Source organism: Pieris rapae, chromosome 23 (genome assembly GCF_905147795.1).
Source record: "Pieris rapae chromosome 23, ilPieRapa1.1, whole genome shotgun sequence".
NCBI lineage: Eukaryota > Metazoa > Arthropoda > Insecta > Lepidoptera > Pieridae > Pieris > Pieris rapae.
Window position 1 is genome coordinate 3,221,242 of NC_059531.1, and position 19,090 is coordinate 3,240,331.

The 19,090-nt window shown below is 33.7% G+C and overlaps 1 protein-coding gene across 1 annotated transcript in view; it reads left to right on the top strand.

The window, feature by feature from the left end:
* Nucleotides 1-16,638, top strand: part of LOC110999966 — a 49,137-nt gene extending 32,499 nt beyond the window's left edge. Inside the window, exons 3-11 of the mRNA XM_045633449.1 lie at nt 6,264-6,445; nt 8,323-8,418; nt 9,386-9,494; nt 9,904-10,037; nt 10,630-10,824; nt 11,886-12,026; nt 12,435-12,583; nt 13,228-13,395; nt 14,706-16,638. Coding sequence (XP_045489405.1) covers nt 6,264-6,445; nt 8,323-8,418; nt 9,386-9,494; nt 9,904-10,037; nt 10,630-10,824; nt 11,886-12,026; nt 12,435-12,583; nt 13,228-13,395; nt 14,706-14,777 — 1,246 coding nt within the window. The 3' untranslated portion in view covers nt 14,778-16,638. The remainder of the gene's footprint in view (nt 1-6,263; nt 6,446-8,322; nt 8,419-9,385; nt 9,495-9,903; nt 10,038-10,629; nt 10,825-11,885; nt 12,027-12,434; nt 12,584-13,227; nt 13,396-14,705) is intronic.
* Nucleotides 16,639-19,090: the final 2,452 nt, after the last annotated feature.

The following is a 19,090-nucleotide window of genomic DNA, read 5'->3' on the forward strand; positions in this document are numbered from 1 at the left end:
GGGCTGTGCACCAATGGACTTTCTTTTGAACGGTGAAGAAGAACATCGTGAGGAAACCGACATGTCTCAGACCCAAAAAGTCCACGACGTGTGTCAGGCACTGTAGGCTGATCACCTACTTGACTATTAGATTTAAAAATGATTATGAAACATATTCAGAAATCTAAGGCCAGAACCTAAAAAGGTTGTAGCGCCACTGGTTTATTTTATATTTTATTTATATGTATAAATTATTATTAAATGATTTTAATAAATTTATACCAATGTAGGTTTTTCAAGGTTAATTTATTCTTGTTTTTAATGTTGTTTTACATGAAGTATTGTTATTTATATTTTTTTATGAATTTGAAAGTAAAAAAGGTCACAAAGTGGCCGTAATATATAATAAGTCTATGTCGATAACGACGCGCAAAGCAAAATAATGGAAACTTCTTGGAATAAACCTTTGATGATCGTATAATATTGTGTTTAATAATTTGTAACCACGCTGAAAATGGTCGGTTTATAATATATACGAAATTTTTAAATAAGGTGATGTCAAAAAACTTGGCCGGAAGGCGTCAATTAAAGAGAATACATTTAAAGATAGAATTATAGTCTGTGGATAAAACATGTCATTATAGAAATCACGCTCTTAATTTAAATAGTATAAGAAGGAAGTGAATTCGAAAATCGAAATGCGCTTACCTGCAGAATGATGCACGAATGATTTGTGGCGGATCGCAGGTCAGAGACCGGTTTGGTAACGATGACCTCATGTCCTTTTCATTCTTTTTGCTGCATGAGATCTGTTCTGATTTTAAAACCTTTAACAAAAACCTCTATGTTTTGTCCTTATCGCTCTCGTCTGAGGTCGTAGTCCATAATGGTCCCTCAAGTTGCGAACACGGTTAAGCTTTTCTCGGTAAATAGACTAATATTTTTTTTGCTAAACAAATTTTGTGGATATTGATGTCTTTTTGTACGCCATTTTGCTTTATTGTCAATAGTACGGCAGCGTACGGGATTTAGTAACATTTAGTTTTTTTTACACTATTGTAATTTCATACAGTATCGTTACCTTTTTGAAAATATTCTATGCTCTATGTTCATCATGGATCAGAGGTCTAATGTTTTTTTTTATAGAACAGGGGGCAAACGGGCAGGAGGCTCACCTGATGTTAAGTGATACCGCCGCCCATGGACACTCGATGCCAGAGGGCTCGCGAGTGCGTTGCCGGCCTTTTAAGAATTGGTACGCTCTTTTCTTGAAGGACCCTAAGTCGAATTGGTTCGTAAATACTTCAGTGAATGAAATTTTCAAATTAGTCCTGTAGTTTTGAAGCTCAGTCAATGCAAATAAACAAAGAAACAACGACTCTTTGCTCTTGTGAATATAAGTAGGTAATTAAAAATGCTGTAAGTAATTAATAATAAACAGATATATTTTATAAATTTGGAGTATTTACAATATTCTTTACCTACATAGTAATAATAATTAAAAATGTATAAAACTAATTTAATCAATATAGTTAAATTGTATAAACAGTTGCAAAGGTGTATAAAAGTAATTATAGATTTGACAAATCATTATAAGTTTTATATAACATATAACCGAAATCTCCGCGTTTTGCCGCGTTATATGGGGCACGGAAATCGCTCTATAGAGGTTTTTTTGTGTTCTAATAGTCTGTAACTTCCAAATGTACTAAGCAATATAAGTAACTTATATTATAAGGGACACAGTATCTACTATTATAAGTTACTTTACATATATATCTACCCAGACGTGAAAGGGCACTGCACTCGCTTTTTCTTATTTTCTATTCGATTTCATTGGAATTCTTTGAAGTGTATGGGAATTATTAGACATATTAAAAACGGTTAGTGTGTAAAAGATCAATAGAACGATGTATGATAGACAAGAAATGTAAGACAAAATAAAGAAAACATCGAGAGGAAACAAGGCATGCTATGACCGAAAATGTCAACGGTAACAGAATGTTAAATTGGCTATTAGATCACGGAACAGATACAGAAATCTGAGCCCTAGACCTAAAATATTGTGGCGTTTATATACTCAGAAGTAGTCGTCACCTAACGTGCCTGATACTAGTGGACTAATGAGATACTGATACACAATCAAAATCAAAGTCAAATATCATTTATTCATCAAACATCAACACTATAACAATGTATAAATGTCAAAAAATAAATGTACATTAAATGCTTCTAATTTTACATTAACTGCCAGTTCTCAAAACAAGGGCGTATAATAAACTCCCCCACTCTTTTTAATCGTCATATTTTTTTTTGTTTTACACAACGTTTGTAAGGAGCTGCAACCATTACACCATGTCTCATATGACATATTAAGTAATAAATAATAATAAAAGCATTTATTGCTGTATTGACATATTAGGTACGTAAAAGTGTGAAATACTAAAAAATATCACTAAAAATAAAAGATAAATACTAATAATCAAGCCGGCAATCCGGTTGATTTTATTATACAGCTTGTCCTTAGATATAGGCCTTAAGTACTTCCACTCTTCTCTGCTTCGGGCTTCGGGCATCCAATCAGGGCCATCTACTCTTCGCAAATCATCGTCCCATCTTTTCATTTGTCTTTCGAAAAGAAGCGAAACTTTCAAATAGTTCAAATATCCGAACTGTAATAAATAATAATACAAATTAAAAACACACATTGTCAAAGATCCTCTGTCAGCAGGAGACATGGTGAAATAAGACCACGCAAGTTACATTCAGAGAACAAACATGCAAATGATATCGCAGTGATGTGTTAAACTGGTGCCTCATCATTTGGTGATGATGGAGCAATAGCTGAGGGCATCTTATACACATTAAGAGCACTCCTTGAAGGATGAATGTTGTTCAAACATTGGATAGATTCTCGGAATAAATTCCGTGCGAATTCGGCCATTACCGAGAATGCTTTGTTTATTTTTTTAAAACGTTTTACGCAATTGCGAGGAACAACTTGCAGCTGGGAATCAGATATAGGAATTTGGTATCTATATTATGATTAATACAGTAATTTTCTTATCATCAACCCCTTTTTCAGAGAGGCAGAGATCACTGATCTCTGATAATTATATTAAATTTTCTAATAGCTTTCCTTAACTTACTCTTACAGCTTAATTATTTACGGTTTATTATGGGGTCATGCTGCTGATGTCGAAACTATTTTCATACGGCTGAAGAGCTATATAGCATTCTCATATAATCTAAAATCTAGTCTCTGAGAGGTAAATTCAAGGCAATTAATATACTAACCTTTCCCTCGCAATATGTATATGAAAATAGTATGTATGTATACAGAAATAGTGATAAGGAACAAACTCGGAACCAACGTAGGCTGCAATTCCCGCGTACTAGGCTATATAAAGTTAGTAGGTAGTACTTTTTTGGGAAAAGGGATAATTTTTTTCTAACAAAATCCCAAAGGCACTTTTATCTCTGCCTTTTAATTAATTTAAGAAATGTATTAAAGAAAAGCTGTGTAAAAAGGCTTACGGTTAAGGTTAACGATTATCTAGTTGATAAAAGGGCCTTTGACTTGAGGGCCCTTAGTGCTAGACAGGCGACTTCTAATTTGCTATATTTGTTTACAATCGATTTGCTAATTAAAAGAGTACCGAGAGTTTTTTACGCCGGCTTTTTCTCTCGGCCTACACCCTCTGTCTTCTTTGCCGATGAGTAGGGATGTCTACCAATTCAAATTTAATAACGTGAAATAAGTGATATATATCTTTTAATATATTCCATAATAAACATATTTTTTTACGATCGAATTTCTAATTAATAATGTTACTAATTTGGGATCTAAAGTAAAAAAAGATAACGTTGTACATATGTTTTGTTCTATAGAACAAGTAGCAAACGAGCTGGTACTGAAAAGTGATACCTTCCAACCAGAAGGTCGCGAGTGCGTTGACGGTCTTTTTAGAATTGGATCCTAGCTCGACAAAAAGATATAGAATTCACGTTCGTGGTCCTAGGTTCGATTTCAAAATAATACAGGACACACAATTGTCTCAAGAGATTGCTAGAATTTCTAAGACGTGGGTGGTATCGCACAGATGGTCGAAGCCTTCGAAAGTCACGATTTCCTCGTTAGTGCATTAGGGTGATTATACACGAAACACATTTTAATGCTTATGATTGTGTACTCTTGGTATTATTTATTATGTGTGGAACCAGCTGCATAATGAAGTATTTTCGAACCAATTCAACTAGTTGAGCGTACTAAGTCTTGAAAGGCCGGCAACGCACTGGAGAGCCCTTTGGCAGTAGGAATGTCTATTGGCAGCGATATCATATGAGCCTCCTGTCCGTTTATTGTGTTGTATAAATAAAAAAATAAAAAAATATATACCTACACGATACATAAAAAATACTTTGAACAAAAACAGTATATATTTATTAGAGGACCCGACGAGTGTAAGACAAAAACGATCAAATTCTTGAATCAACTTAAACACACATAAATTTCATGATATTCGATTTAGCCATTTAATTGAGTGGCGAGTCTGTTGCATTTGGGTCATCTTCAAGTATATCGCATAATTTGAGTTGTTATGTTTAAAGTTTTCATTGTATTATATAGCCCCGGAAGAATATAAGTGAGTGAATAAAAAGCATTTAATTCTCAGCTTACACATTTATATTAATAATTTATGAACGTCAGTAATATTATAAATAATTCTAAATTGCCAGTTCTCAAATCAAGCTTATAACGAGAAAAACTGGCAACAAACTCCTATCCATCCATCTCCACTGTCAAATCTCTAAAGTTGCACGGCTACTGTTTATTGTCGTAAAAGATGTCGCGCGACATTTATGGCACACTGTTTCGAACGCCTTAGTGAATCCGATTCGAGGAAGCATAAACAGATGCAATACGGCAATACCAGTATAATACTAATAATTACCGCTAATTCATGTATGACGTCATTACAAACGCCCGGTTTTAATTACTAACCGTAATTGGTATGTATTAAGGTTTCTATAATTCAAATATTGGGAAGGAAACAGCGCTTTAACGATCTTTTGAGTAACAATCGTTTTCTTTGACAGAAACGAAAGTGCATATGTAAAAAACATAAATATTTGTGTCGTAAATTCAGTGCAATTCAAAGGCCTGCAACGCACTTGTAAACCTCCCGGTGCGCGGGTGCGATAGACTTCTGTTGCATAAGAAAAATGGAAACCGGCTATATGAGTAATCTGGCGCTATCGAACAGTCTTGGAATTAAAAATACAGATAATAAATCGTATTAAACACGTTAAGGGGTACACTGTAATGGCAGATGAATTCATACGCGTCACAGCAGCTTATATTGTTTTAAAAGTCAGAACAAAAAACTCAGAAAAATGTGGATTCAGCCTTATTTCAATAGGCGTGATATATATAAGTATTTTAAGTCTTGAAACTCCATTAATAATAATCACTTGAAAACTTTAGAAATCTTGGCAAACTTATTATCGGCAATAATATTGGTGAGAACTGGAATTGGCAATAATATTGGTATTTCCGATTGCAAAGAAATGCTAAATGTAAAATCAGAATAAATTTAAATTTCTATTGACATATTTATAAGTGTACTTGTTTAACTATATAACTGAAGTTTTAAAGTGTATTTAAGGCCCAAAAGAAATGTACTAGAGCAATTTGTGGAGCTAATTGTATTGATAGTTGCGTGCCTCTATTTAAGAAACTTAAATTTTTTTCTCTTCCATGTATTTTAGAAATATCCCTATTACAGAAATATACATATTTTTAAATCAAATGTAGAAGACGAAGTAAGAAGTAGACATGGGGAGAAATTGGCTGTGCCAAAAATAAATTTGTAACTGTTTCGGAAAAACACCTTTTGTATGGCAATTAAAGTTTACAATAGATTACCGAAAGAATTACAAGATCTTCCGACTAGAGTCTTTAACAAGCGACTTAGTGCATTACTTTTGGAAAAAATTAACTATGCAATAAATGATTACTTGTGTGAGACATTGTTATTTATACAAATTTAATAAAGTATGATATATACGATACAGATAATATAAGAATTGACTCTAACTAATAATGTAAATGGCAGAATGTGCGAACGACTTACGATTGTACCACCTTAACATTTTGTACCATATTCTTGCAATAAATAATTAATTATTATTAATATAGTTATTTTGAGTCCAATATACCTCTGGTCCCTTTATACCGATGTTTTTATATAGTTTTTCTAGAATTTTAAATTTATTTTCAGGTTTAAAGATGGCGTGGCGTATCCATGGTCTACTGGGGTGTCCAACCTGATCCTCTACCCTGAAGCAGCCAATCAAACGCTTTACACACGTCGAGCATCTCAGTCAGATTCGGGAAATTACACTTGCAGACTCAGCAATGAATCCAATAGTGAAACGCACACACTACGTCTAGATATATTAGGTATATAATCATTTATTTATAAAGATAACATTATTTATCAATGGTAATAATAATGCCAGTGTGAGACTCTCATACCTGAGGTCGTTAGTTCGATCCCCGGCTGTGCACCAATGGACTTTCTTTCTATGTCCGCATAACATTTACTCGAACGGTGAAGGAAAACATCGTGAGGAAACAGACATGTCTTAGACTCAAAAAGTCGACGACGTGTGTCAGGCACTGGAGGCTGACCACCTACTTGCCTATAAGATTTAAAAATGATCATGAAACAGATTCAGAAATCTGAGGCCAAGACCTAAAGAGGTTGTAGTGCCACTGATTTATTTATTTATTTTTTGATAATGCATGGATATCACAAAAATTAGTAAACTGACTGGAACTAGTAAGCTCCCCTGATATACCTGATGCAGAAATTTGTTTACGAGAAATTTATACACATACATTGAAGCGAAATTAAATCGAAGTATTATTATTATAAGTTAAAAATATAATTGTAGTTGTAATATATCAAATATACCTAATAATTAATTAATTATTATTACTTAATGGTGTCTCGATAATTTTATAATAACGTTGTTATATCAAATTTATATTCGCGAATTGTTTTTAGAGGAAATATAATATAAATAAACATTTCGGAATTACCCTTCTGTGAACGATGTTAAATTGATTTGGTTTAATAATAATTTATTTCAAAATTGAGTTGAGGTTTTCAAACATTGTTATTTGCTTATTGATAGAGGAAATACAGACTACATCTCTCTCTTCAAGGGAACGCCAAACATGTTCACAAAAAATGTATTCATATAGAAAACAAATTTATTTATTTTCCTCATTTCCTAATTATACAGTAAATACTAATACTAATATAAAACTAATATAAAAGCACAATATGTACATAACAAGTAAAAACTCGTTTATAACTCATTTATACTTAACTAATTATACTCTCTTGAATTCAGCCCATTCCAGTGTGCAACTAAATACATCTGTCACACAAGAAAGAAATAAAGAAAGTCAGTAGTTTCCAGACTTGATTCGAACTCACAACATTGTTGCAAATCTCACGATCAAAACGGCTATGTTTCATATGACTTATTAATGTTTGATATTATCGAATTTATAAAAAAATACATCTAAGAGACTAGAAGGTAAATTTCAAAATTGTTTTTAAAAAATGTATGAAACGTATTTTCCTCTTTGCATAGTTTATTATATTAAATTAACTAACTTCGTATCTTCGATTATATTAATTATTGTCTACTGATTGCTGTCTCCGACACAATCGACATATTTGTATGTTAGCAGAGTGAATTTACAGTAGCGATATTGTGTATATTACTTATGTGTTTAATATTATATATGCACTTTATTAAATGATTTTCAACATTATAGTATTGGCATAGTCTGTAAGGATAATGTGTGTATTTGATAAATAAATATTAGAAAAAAACATAAATTTTCCACAGCTTGATTCATTCGGTACTGGGCTTATAAATTAAAAAAGCATCGTTTCTTCCTAATACCTAATCCGTATTGTTAAAAAGTTACAAACATAATCCAAAATTGGATTTTTTACATGCATTTAGAAAAGGTAGCTCGCAACATATACAGTTGATTAGTACTATATTAATAAGTCTTATTTTATGTATTTGTCATTATAATTTTATTCTTGAAAAAATTTCATCTTAATATTTAAATTTCAGGAACATTACGGAAATTTACATTAAATTTTCATATACCTACAGTAGTTGTATTATATATTAATTAATTTTAATTTATGTATTTACAATTATAACTTTAATAAATAAATACGGAAAATGTTTCTCTTAATATTCAGGAACATAGGAAATTGACATGAAATATTCATTTCGCAGAAAAGCCGACAGACGCCCCGAAAACGATGTTTATTTCAAAGGATCAGTGGGTGGAAGAGGGGAGTGGTTTGCGTCTCTTCTGCGAAGCTCTTATTGGTAAGATTGATTACATTAAAAGCTTAGACAGATTACTAGGTACAGTGTTGGCCTAGTGGCTCCAGCGTGCGACTCTTATACCTGAGATCGTAGGTTCGATCCCCGGCTGTGCACCAATGGACTTTCTTTCTATGTGCGCATTTAACATTTGCTCGAACGGTGAAGGAAACATCGTGAGGAAACCGACATGTCTGACCCAAAAAATCGACGATGTGTGTCAGGCACTGGAGGTTGATCACCTACTTGCCTATTAGATGTACAAATTGATCATGAAACAGATTCAGAAATCTGAGGCCAACATCTAAAGAGGTTGTAGTGCGACTGATTTATTTTTTAAATAATATTCTATCAAGACGGAATTTTATAACTGAAACTTTTTTGGGCGTTTCAGGGTAATTTTATATAATAATGTAATATTTTTACGGATAAAAATACATAGTTTGAAATATATCATAATAATATCATCGATGTGTCACGTTTTTGTCGAAGAAAAGGGAGAGAGCGATTGAGACCGAATGAGAGAGGGAGAAACGACGAACGTAGCATGAAGCAAATAGCCATGCAGCGAGAGTCGGGAGCAAGCAAGTGAGAAAGACCGAGAGAGAGAGTGAGATAGAGTGAACGAGAAAGATTGAGAAGGAGAAAGGGTGATCGACAAAAAATACACGGTGTTGGTTGATGTATTCGTTTAGTAGTCACATATACAATAAAAAATTATAACTTTAAATGGCAATTCTGTCGCTGGTGCAGTAAACGCATATTTTTTTATTTATTTATATTATCATTAGCTACGAATATAGATATACAAATATATGGGGTGCTCATATACTGGGACATGATTTTCTATTGGGCCTTTTTCCTGAGTAAAAATTAATTTACAAAGAAGTTTCACTTCTGACATGTTTAGCTTGTACGCACGCACTTTTTATTCACTTTTAATGCTTACAGTTTGTACATCTTATTGCAGGTAGATCGTACTTGGCCGACGCAAAGAGTGACCTTCGCTGGTGGAAGATGTGGCCTAACGGAACTGAAGGAGATTTGTTACCCTCGCAAAATGAAGTGAAGACTGTCAGGTATTTCAAATAAATTGGTAACATCAATGTCAAATCAGTGATTTTGTCAGCTGCCACTGTCATAATAGACTACTGAGATTGTAAATTAACACCACCCACTGAAATCAGTTCAAACAAGTTGTATTAAAAGTAATGTATTAGTAGTAAATCTTTGTCAACTTATATTTATCAAACGCACCAATATTGTGAATTTTAGATGTTAATTGATTTAATAAATACATTTCACTTGAATTTTTATTAGATGGAAGACAGTAATATTTATTGTTAACAAGAAATTACAGAAAATAAACAATGTCAGTTTGACATTTCAAAATGGCGCCGGTGGTACCAATTTCGTCTGTCAAGAAATGTCAACGTTCTTTCCACAGTTTAGACACGACATTTAGACTTTTTTTAAATTCTTTTTCAGAGATGACATTGAAGATATAATTGGTTCATATCTAGGTATTGAAAAATTGTCCGCCCAAGATTACGGGACTTATGTGTGTGTGGTACACAGCAATGATGTTGTGTCTAGAAGCTATGTGACGGTTCATTATAAGAGTAAGTTTCTCTTTTTATTTCTTTCTCTAATGTAAAGAGAATGAGAATGTATATGTATATATAATATGGAAGGCAGGTTTAAAGGACGTGGACTTTAGTTATTGTATACTATAAAAAAGATTAAACATTACTTAGACAATGAATAGAGGAAGTTTTCTTGTGTTGTACGTTGTCTATGAATTGAAGAATTTTCTAGTAAATTGTCTATGAATTAAGGAATTTTCTGGTAAATTGTCAATGAATAATTAGTAAATTTAATGTATTAGAGTCAAAATAGATTCCAATGCTAAGTTAATTATTTAGCAAAAAGATTATCTATGGTTATTAAATATTACCATGGAAAATAGATTATAGAACACAGTGACAGTCATAGACAATGAATTCGAGAACTCCACGTATTTACCTGATATAAATTACAAAAGAAGGACTTTTGTAAATATTTTTTTTATGTCTGGCTTTAGTTGTGTTGCATGTTTGAAATAATAGGTATAAATTTGGGGTAAATGAGCTAAAAAAAATGTTTAGTTTTTTTTTTAATTATTAGATTTTTAAATTTTTACATTTATATAATATTGTTGATTAAACATTTTAGATCGAGATTGGTTAAGTTCCGAAGTGTGGTGTGGTACCAGCGAAGTGCAATGGCGTACGATAGCCTTGGGTGGGGCTGCGGCAGTTTTGCTGCTGATATCAGCGTTGGTGCTGCATCGGCGCTGTACTCCGCGGCTGCTGCTCGCTGCTCGGCAGGCTCGGGCAAGAGCAGCGGCTGCCCAACATAGAGCTAGAGGTATTCTTTATTCAAATATGAAAAAAAAAAATTAAAAAAAATACGTTTATTTTGGAACATAAGATCATCAAGGTATCACTTATTCCCCGTCATTAAATTCGAACCTGTAGGCATCCCTACTCATCGGCAAAGAAGACAGAGGGTGTAGGCCGAGAGAAAAAGCCGGCGTAAAAAACTCTCGGTACTCTTTTAAAAAAGCAAATCATCAAACAATACTTACCTATTTAAAATAAAGCCATTGATTTTTTAATTTTTTTTTCGCTCTCAGTATCTTCTGTCGTAAATAATAAAAAAAAATTATCCATTTAATAGTAAGTAATCAACCACCTGTGCCTGACATACATCGATATTTTTCGTTCTAAGGCATTCCTTACGATGTTTTCTTTCACTGTTCGTGCGACTGTTAACACACACATAGAAAGTCCATAGATGCACAGCCGGAATCGAACCTACGACCTCACGATGAAGCCAATTACGCTATATCCATGTTCTCCTCCAGCATCACTTTTCTAGAGCGTCTATTTTCCGCCTTTACACATCTCGCAAGGTCCACCTTCAGCTGCGTACAGAAATATGGGGACTTCACGAGCCTGGTCTTCATGGCTTTATATATATATATAAAAGGGGGGCAAACGAGCCTACGAGACGCCCAAAAAGGGCAGTCATCGCAGCCCATAGACAACCATTTTTGGGTGCGATGCCTTTGAGGGAGGAGTACGCTCGAATTTTGAATAGTTGGAGGTCGTATCTCAGGAAAGACCACCGGTAGTCGATTCCACAGTTCGCTAGTTCACAAAAGAAAATGCCTTGTTTTACGGACTGTGGAAGATTTCCAGTCATGAAGTTGGTGGAATTAAGAATTCATACGGAAAATTGTTATATTCCTGTTTCTCCATATCTTTTGCATCGTGTCTCTCTTGTGATTGCATCGTTTGACCCCATCGATCCATCCGCCATTGCGTTGCAAATCTGAATCCCAAGATAAATATAAGATTGGATTAGAACCTATCGCTTTAAATTCAAAGGACCTCTCTAAATCGTCTTTAAATTTTTCTTTCCAGTTCTTGAGAAAGAATTCGACGTGCTGGTCTGTTGGACATCCGTGGATGCCGAGTTGGTCCGTGGTGCCTTACTCCCGACGTTGGCCTGCAAATACAATTATCGCGTACACACCGCGGTGCTTTCAACCAGCCCAGATAATTGTAAGTAATTTTTTTGTTTTTTACCTCAAATGATTGATGATTTATGATAAATTAGTGGAAGAACTATTTTTTTATACATTTTGATTTCAATCACCATACTTACTTGTTTACTGATTTACTCACTTAGTAACTTACTCTCTTACTAACTGACTTATTTATTGACTTACTTACTCACTTACTTGCGGTTTTACTCTCTTTTTAAGTTACTTACTGATTTATTTAATGACAGAGTTCTGAACTTACTGACTTATGACTTAGTTACTTACTTAATAACTTATTTACTTACTCACTGACTCACCTACTAATTTCATAAGTATATAGTGTCTATAGGTAACTCCGTTGATGAGATTTTGTCTTTAACACGCGTTAAGTATACGAATGCATGACTTATTGTCAAGTCATTTACAGGGTACAAGGAAATAGTATGCGAAGCGGCCCGTTGTCGTTCAGTAGTGGCAGTCTTGTCTCCAGCTCAATACTCGTCTCCTCACCAGTTGCTGACGGCTTTGTGCCAGCTGAGGGCGTTGCCTCAGCCGCCTGTTGTTGTCTTGCTGCAGGTGAGAGAAATTATTTCTTTACATTTTAAACGTTAAATCAACTATATGTATATATGTCGCAGCCAGCTAGCTTAATTAGACGTTCAATTAATTGCCTAGCCGTTTAACTAACGGCCTGAGAGATTTTCAGCCAGTTGGTTAAACTGCTAGGTAAATGACTTGGATCGATGATGTTTGATTACTTGCCCAGCTTGTTGATTGTTAATTTAATTTTGCTTCCACTTTCTGCCACTCTTTAACTCGAAACGACACTCTTCAGACTGACAAACCATAATTTAAAGGAGTTTTCCAAAGTTTCATGAAAAACAAAAATGAAAGAGTTTAATGAAAATAATAATATCAATTTGATTCAAGCTATTTAATTTAAAAGAAATATTCTGCCGAACAAAGTCTCTATCGTACCAATGGCCTAAGCATTTCCCAGCCAGTTTATTAAATGTTGCAACAAACGCTTCGGCTGATTATCTTTCAGGCCGTTAGTTAAATGGCTAGGATGTTAATTGAACAACTAATTAAGCTCGCTGGCTAATTAAGCTGGTTTTCTGGCGTTGGACAGAATTGTCTATGTAAAGAAATGTTGCATTGTATGGATATGACACTGTATATCTAAATTTCCGATTTTTAAAAATGAAACCAAATTTCAGGACCTGCCAAAGTTGAAGCGCGAAGCGAAAGACGGCGGCGAGCGTTTCGTGGAAGTGGTTAGGCGCACGCGTCTCATCCCCTGGCGTCACGTTCACGATCGCTCCTTCTGGACAGCATTGAGACTGGCTTTGCCACTTCCACCGGCCAACAACGCCTCACCACAGCATGTAAGAGTCTTTTAGAAACATAATACGATTGAATCAAGGAGATTCATATAATATTTTTATTTTAAGATTATTGATGTGAAACATCTATAGCCGCACGTAAAACCGATTTCTGGCGTGGCGACGCATGCCGTGGCGACGCGTCGCCACGCTATATAATATACAGTCTAAATGCAGTAGTAAATTTCACATTAAAAATATTTAATGAAAATAATGTTTATTCAACAAATAGTCATCGTTATCTGGAAAAAAATCGTAATATTTTATTTTATCATTATGACATATTTAGTTCCTATCACAATCTGTTCTTTTCTGCATATTACTTTTACAAAATAATGTCGATGTTTCACATCTACTAGGCGTCCCGTGACGGCTCATTTTAGTAGAAATATAAAAAAAGGAATTCTTTTAAGTTTCTATGAGGTGCTATGCATTAAGCAGATTATGTTGTTAAAAAATTAATAACCCATGTCACATGAGTAAGTCTGAGAATCGGCTACTATCTATCTATTCAAGCAATATTTTTTACTATTAATATTTGAAAAAAATTGTGTCAAACAGTATATTTCAAATTTATTTTTATTGTAACTTTATCGTTATATTCTTAGTTTTGCTCGTTTTTCACGTGTGCGTACACCAGTGCGCTTTGTGACTTATTTGATGCCCATATAACTTTTAGGGCCTGTTTCACAATGTATGGATAAAGTGCCAAATAGCTTTGCAACACATAAATTATTCGAAAGATAAAAGTTCCAAATAAGATATTTCGTATTTCATGACGTATAGCGCTATCTGACAGTCGTGAAACGCAAAAATACTGTTTATCCTACAAATAAGTAACAAATAGCTTATTTGGAACTTATCCGGACATTGTGAAACCGGCCCTTATACTGTTAATTTTATACAATTATTTAAAATGGTCTCATCTACACCATGGGTACTTCGGATTCATAGGATGGGATGAGAAATAGAGGCGATACTTAGAGTATGTTATGTATGTAAGCTTGTATGTAAGTTTAAATGTCTAAAATAGCGGACTTTCAGAAATACAATTACAATTTGTAGGATTGTCTGTGGTCGATTGAAAATTGTTTGAATTTACGATACTGATCTAGTCAGAAATTGAGACTCATATTTTATAGAAACGGGCAGGAGGCTCGTCTGATGTTAAGCGATGGACACACACTATACCAAGGCTCGCCTTTGCGTTGCTGGCCTTTTGAGATTTGAAGTTTCCAAATGTTTACTTGGCACTAAGTTTCATCTCTGAATACTTCTAGCAATACTCTTCTAAGCTTTGAATTCTTTTACAGGAAAAATCGTCCAACCCATCGGACCAGGATTGTAAAAACTCGCGTTCCGGAAGTCTGACAGCACTTGTATGAGTTTGCGGGATGTGTAGTGTTATTAGTGTCTGACACTAGTGCTAATCAAAGACTGTTGACACTTTCTCCGTGTCAAAAATGTCGTATGACAACTCGGTGTATTTCGATTAAGGCCCGGCTACTTAAATTTCGAGAGCTGTCAAACCATTTTGACATTTCAAGATTATTAATGGGTCTTAGAGTGAAAATGAGATTAATCTTTTAAGACAAATGAATAGTTATCTGAGATCTCGTTGTCTTCTTATGAATTTCTCTTTTCTCTTTCTCGTGCCAAAGGGAAATGAACATGACAATTTAAAATTTTCGTTTGTAATTTCTAGTATTTATTTTATTTATCTTTCGAATTTTAACTCATTTGCGATTGTCAACTTTACAATTGACGATATCAGCGATCGTCAACCTTACAATTGACATTATCAGCGGTTGTCAACTTGACTAGACTGTTAACTTGAGTACATTCAACTTTTTCTTATCTCATAAGTTCATTTAAACAGTCAGCCGACGCTGTCAGCCAGTGACAATTGACAGTCACTGTAATTTGACAATCGCATCTATCTAGCATTAGGATCAGTCAAGAATACTTTGCGACCGGCTTTGCCTAGCGAATCTTGATGGAATTTTTGATAGAACTTCCTTTCTATACAGTTTTATCACATGGATTTTATGATAGTTCAGTCAAGTATTCGTGTATGTAATTTGTCAGTTTTTGACAGTTCAAATGACTGATTTTCCATACATCTTTTCAATTACGTATTTAGGCCTGTCTAAAAGAATTCCTGTCTAGATCAATGCCTAGTGTTAGTCTCAAAATTGGGAGCCTGTCCATTTCTTAGTAATATTTTAATGTTAGCTTATGCATGCGTTGTTAGGACTAAGGGAGTTCTGTGTAAGGTTAAAAATATGGCAGACGGCAGTTGAAATATATTCAGGGACCAAGGAAAATACGTTTTTGCTGATTCACAATTAATATTTTACACAATAATTGTCGTAATCACATGGAATATGTCATAATTCGGCAATTTCGACGATTTTTCTTCAAATGTTTCGACCACGCACCGTCATTCGTGTCAGTTTCTCAGGTGATCAGGGGCATGTGGCCCCGTTTTTGGAAAAAAATTCAATTCAAAAGCGTTGATTTGATTAGTTACTTATTAGATTAGAAAAACCGTTTGGCAATAAATTCGTAAAGTATAATTTTGCAGGATTGACGAATCATAATTCGGATTGCGACCTGAGTCTTTTGACAATTTTTCTACATACGTAACAAAAACATTTTTTAACAGTTTTCCAAAATCCGTTTCTGGATTTTTGGAAGTTCGAATTGACTTGCTAAAATGCTGATTAGATTTGACTGATTGAAAACCGTTAATCACTCAATTCGTAATAAAAATAAGTCCCATAATTTTACGTACAAGTTAATTATGAATTTGTCAAAAAATGTGAAAACGTATTTTCTTTGGTTTGACTTGAACGCACACGTTCGAAGCCTCTTTAAATGTATGAGAATGGTTAAAAGGTCTGTGATAAAAGTTTTGTTGTAAGATGGCTTGCACCAGTTTCTGAACACCAATGTTATTCAAAGAATAACTTGTATAAGCCCTTGCCACAAACTATTCGATAATTGTTTCGCGTATAGACGATACTGACCAACGCATTCGAATTGTCCTCTAGTTTTTCACTACTCGAATGAACGTATAGTTTGTGCTAAGCGTACTCTATTAGTATTCTATACAGTATTCATGTAAATAGTTTTGTAAAGTATTTTTTAATGGTTTTAGGTGAGAAATTTAGAATTTTTTACATTCCGTTTCTCTGTTTCAATTGTGGATACTCAGCGACTTAATAAACAATTTTAAAGTTATCCGTGTTTTATTTTACGTCCCACAAGTTTAACTGTTATATCTTAATGTCTATATGTTATATGTTAATCATTTATTCATGATAGTAACATAATGTACACTTATGAACGTCAAAATAAAGAAATTTAATGTATTTTAATGCTTCTAATACATATTACATTTACTGCCAGTTCTCAAATCAAGAGTGTAGAATGGAAAAGAAAAGACAATAAACTCTCCGCCACTCTTTTTATTGCCATGTTTTTTTACGCAATGTTTGTAAGGAGCTGCAACCATTACACCATGTTCCATATGACATCTTGAGTAATAAAGAATAATAAAATAAATTAAAAACAAAGATTTGTCCTCTATCAGCAGGAGGCATGGTGAAATAGGAGCACGCACTTACATACTCGTGAGAAAAACACGTAAATATTAGTATAAACAACTAATATCACCGCATACACGAATTCAAGTATGAGTAGTCACCACCATATATTCATATTTCATGTCGCTAGACGGCAATATGGAAATTGTATTCGTTTTTACAACAAAACCCCAGCGAAATTAGAGAATTATCAATAAATAAATTCAAAGAAGTAAAAGTAAATTAGTCAATAAATCTTTTTATAAATGTGACGAATACTTAAATGATCCTAATCCTTAGGATTGATTTTCTCCAGTTCAAACAATATGTGTTAAAAACTTGGCGATTGAAAAGAGTGGCGGAAAGTTTCTTGCCTATACGCCCTTGACTTGCGAACTGGTAGTAAATGTATATTTACAATTAATTTTTTGACGCTCATAAGTGTACTCGAGGCTTGAGCGTCTATGAATAAAGATATGTTTGATTTTTTTAATATTCCTCGTTCCACACCACCAATCATCACTCTCTCCGTCAGATATAATACATAGAAAAAATGCCAATCCTTTCCGCTGAACGCGGTATCTAGAACTATTTAGACTTTGTAAATTGAACAAAACACTAATTCCGTACGAAGTATTGATAATATTTATTTATTTATTTACACTTCGTTGCAAATGACACAATACATAAAAATTACAAGGGATGCAACGGGCGGCTTTATCGCTAACAAGTGATCTCTTCCAGGCAACCCTAGTAAGAAAAGAAAAAAAAATTGAAATGATGAGTGCATAACCAGAAGTTTTATAAAAAAATAAATAAATATTTATCTATAGAACCTTTCTCTAGAGAAAAAAAAAATAGAATATTAATAACTAACTAAAACTAAAAATAATAATACCTACATGTCTATGACTCGAATTTCAAGAAGCCTCCGTAGTACTCATAATTAGTAAAATATAATGTCTTACTTGGAATTCCCCGAAATTGTAGTTTACTTCATTAAAATGTAATTTATTTTATTAAGTAATCTTCGTAAGTCAAAATTTCAGCTGTTAAATCATTTCTCGAAGTTATTTAGCCGAAAACTCGAAATTTTTGCATTTCCCTTGACATTTGAGTTATAGAGATTCCTCTGTATATATAACGGAGAATTAGTAATTGTAAGCTGTCATTAATTATCAATTAACAAAATCAAATCAGTTCAAAACCGTTCATAAGTCCTATGGTAAGGACAAATGTTAAGTATCGAACTGCCAGCATTAAACGTACACTGCCACAGGGAATTTTAGATTTATTACTTATTAGGTGCATTAGGAATTGAATTATTTTGGTTGTTAAAACAAAAGAGGTTCTATAAACAAATCGAGTTGGGGCTGCTCGATTGATTCTTACAAGTCTAGATTACATCTTTATTCTTGCAAATTTCGTCTAACGATAGTATAACAGAAAGACCACTATTATCATTATCAGGATAATTAAGTAAAAAGGGTATTTGTGATAAAATGAAAACTTCTCAGGAACTATCGCCGTCCGGTTTTGGATTTTTTTGTATGTAAAGGATACTCATCTGATGTTAAGTGATATCGCCCATGGGCCCTCACTGTGAGAAGACAAATGCTGGCATTTTAAGAATTGGTACGATCTTTTCTTGAAGGAAATATTTCTGGACAGCTTACTGTGTAAGTTTTTTGAATCCTTAAAATTCTACGGAGCATTCTTGGAAGATTATAGACATATTAGTGATAGTAATATCTTCGATGGTACTTGCATAACAACCCTTGTGATAGAGATATTTCCTGCTACCACCACCATCGGAATTCAGTTTCCAATGCGATATCAAGAGATAAAGTGCGAGACAAGTGAAAGCAAGTGATAAATTACTGTGAATTGCGTGAAAGTGATTAGTGACTATATTTTGTGTTAGTGTAATTAGTGTTTATAGATTCCTCATTGATTTACTCAAGAAATAAACCCTTGACATAACGTAACATTTGTGTAAATGTGAAAGTAATTTTATTATTATCATATATCATTATTAAATGATTAAATTTTGTATTCCTTATATTTAATGATTTCTGCTTCAGTGGACTTCTCCTTTTTTGTCTCGT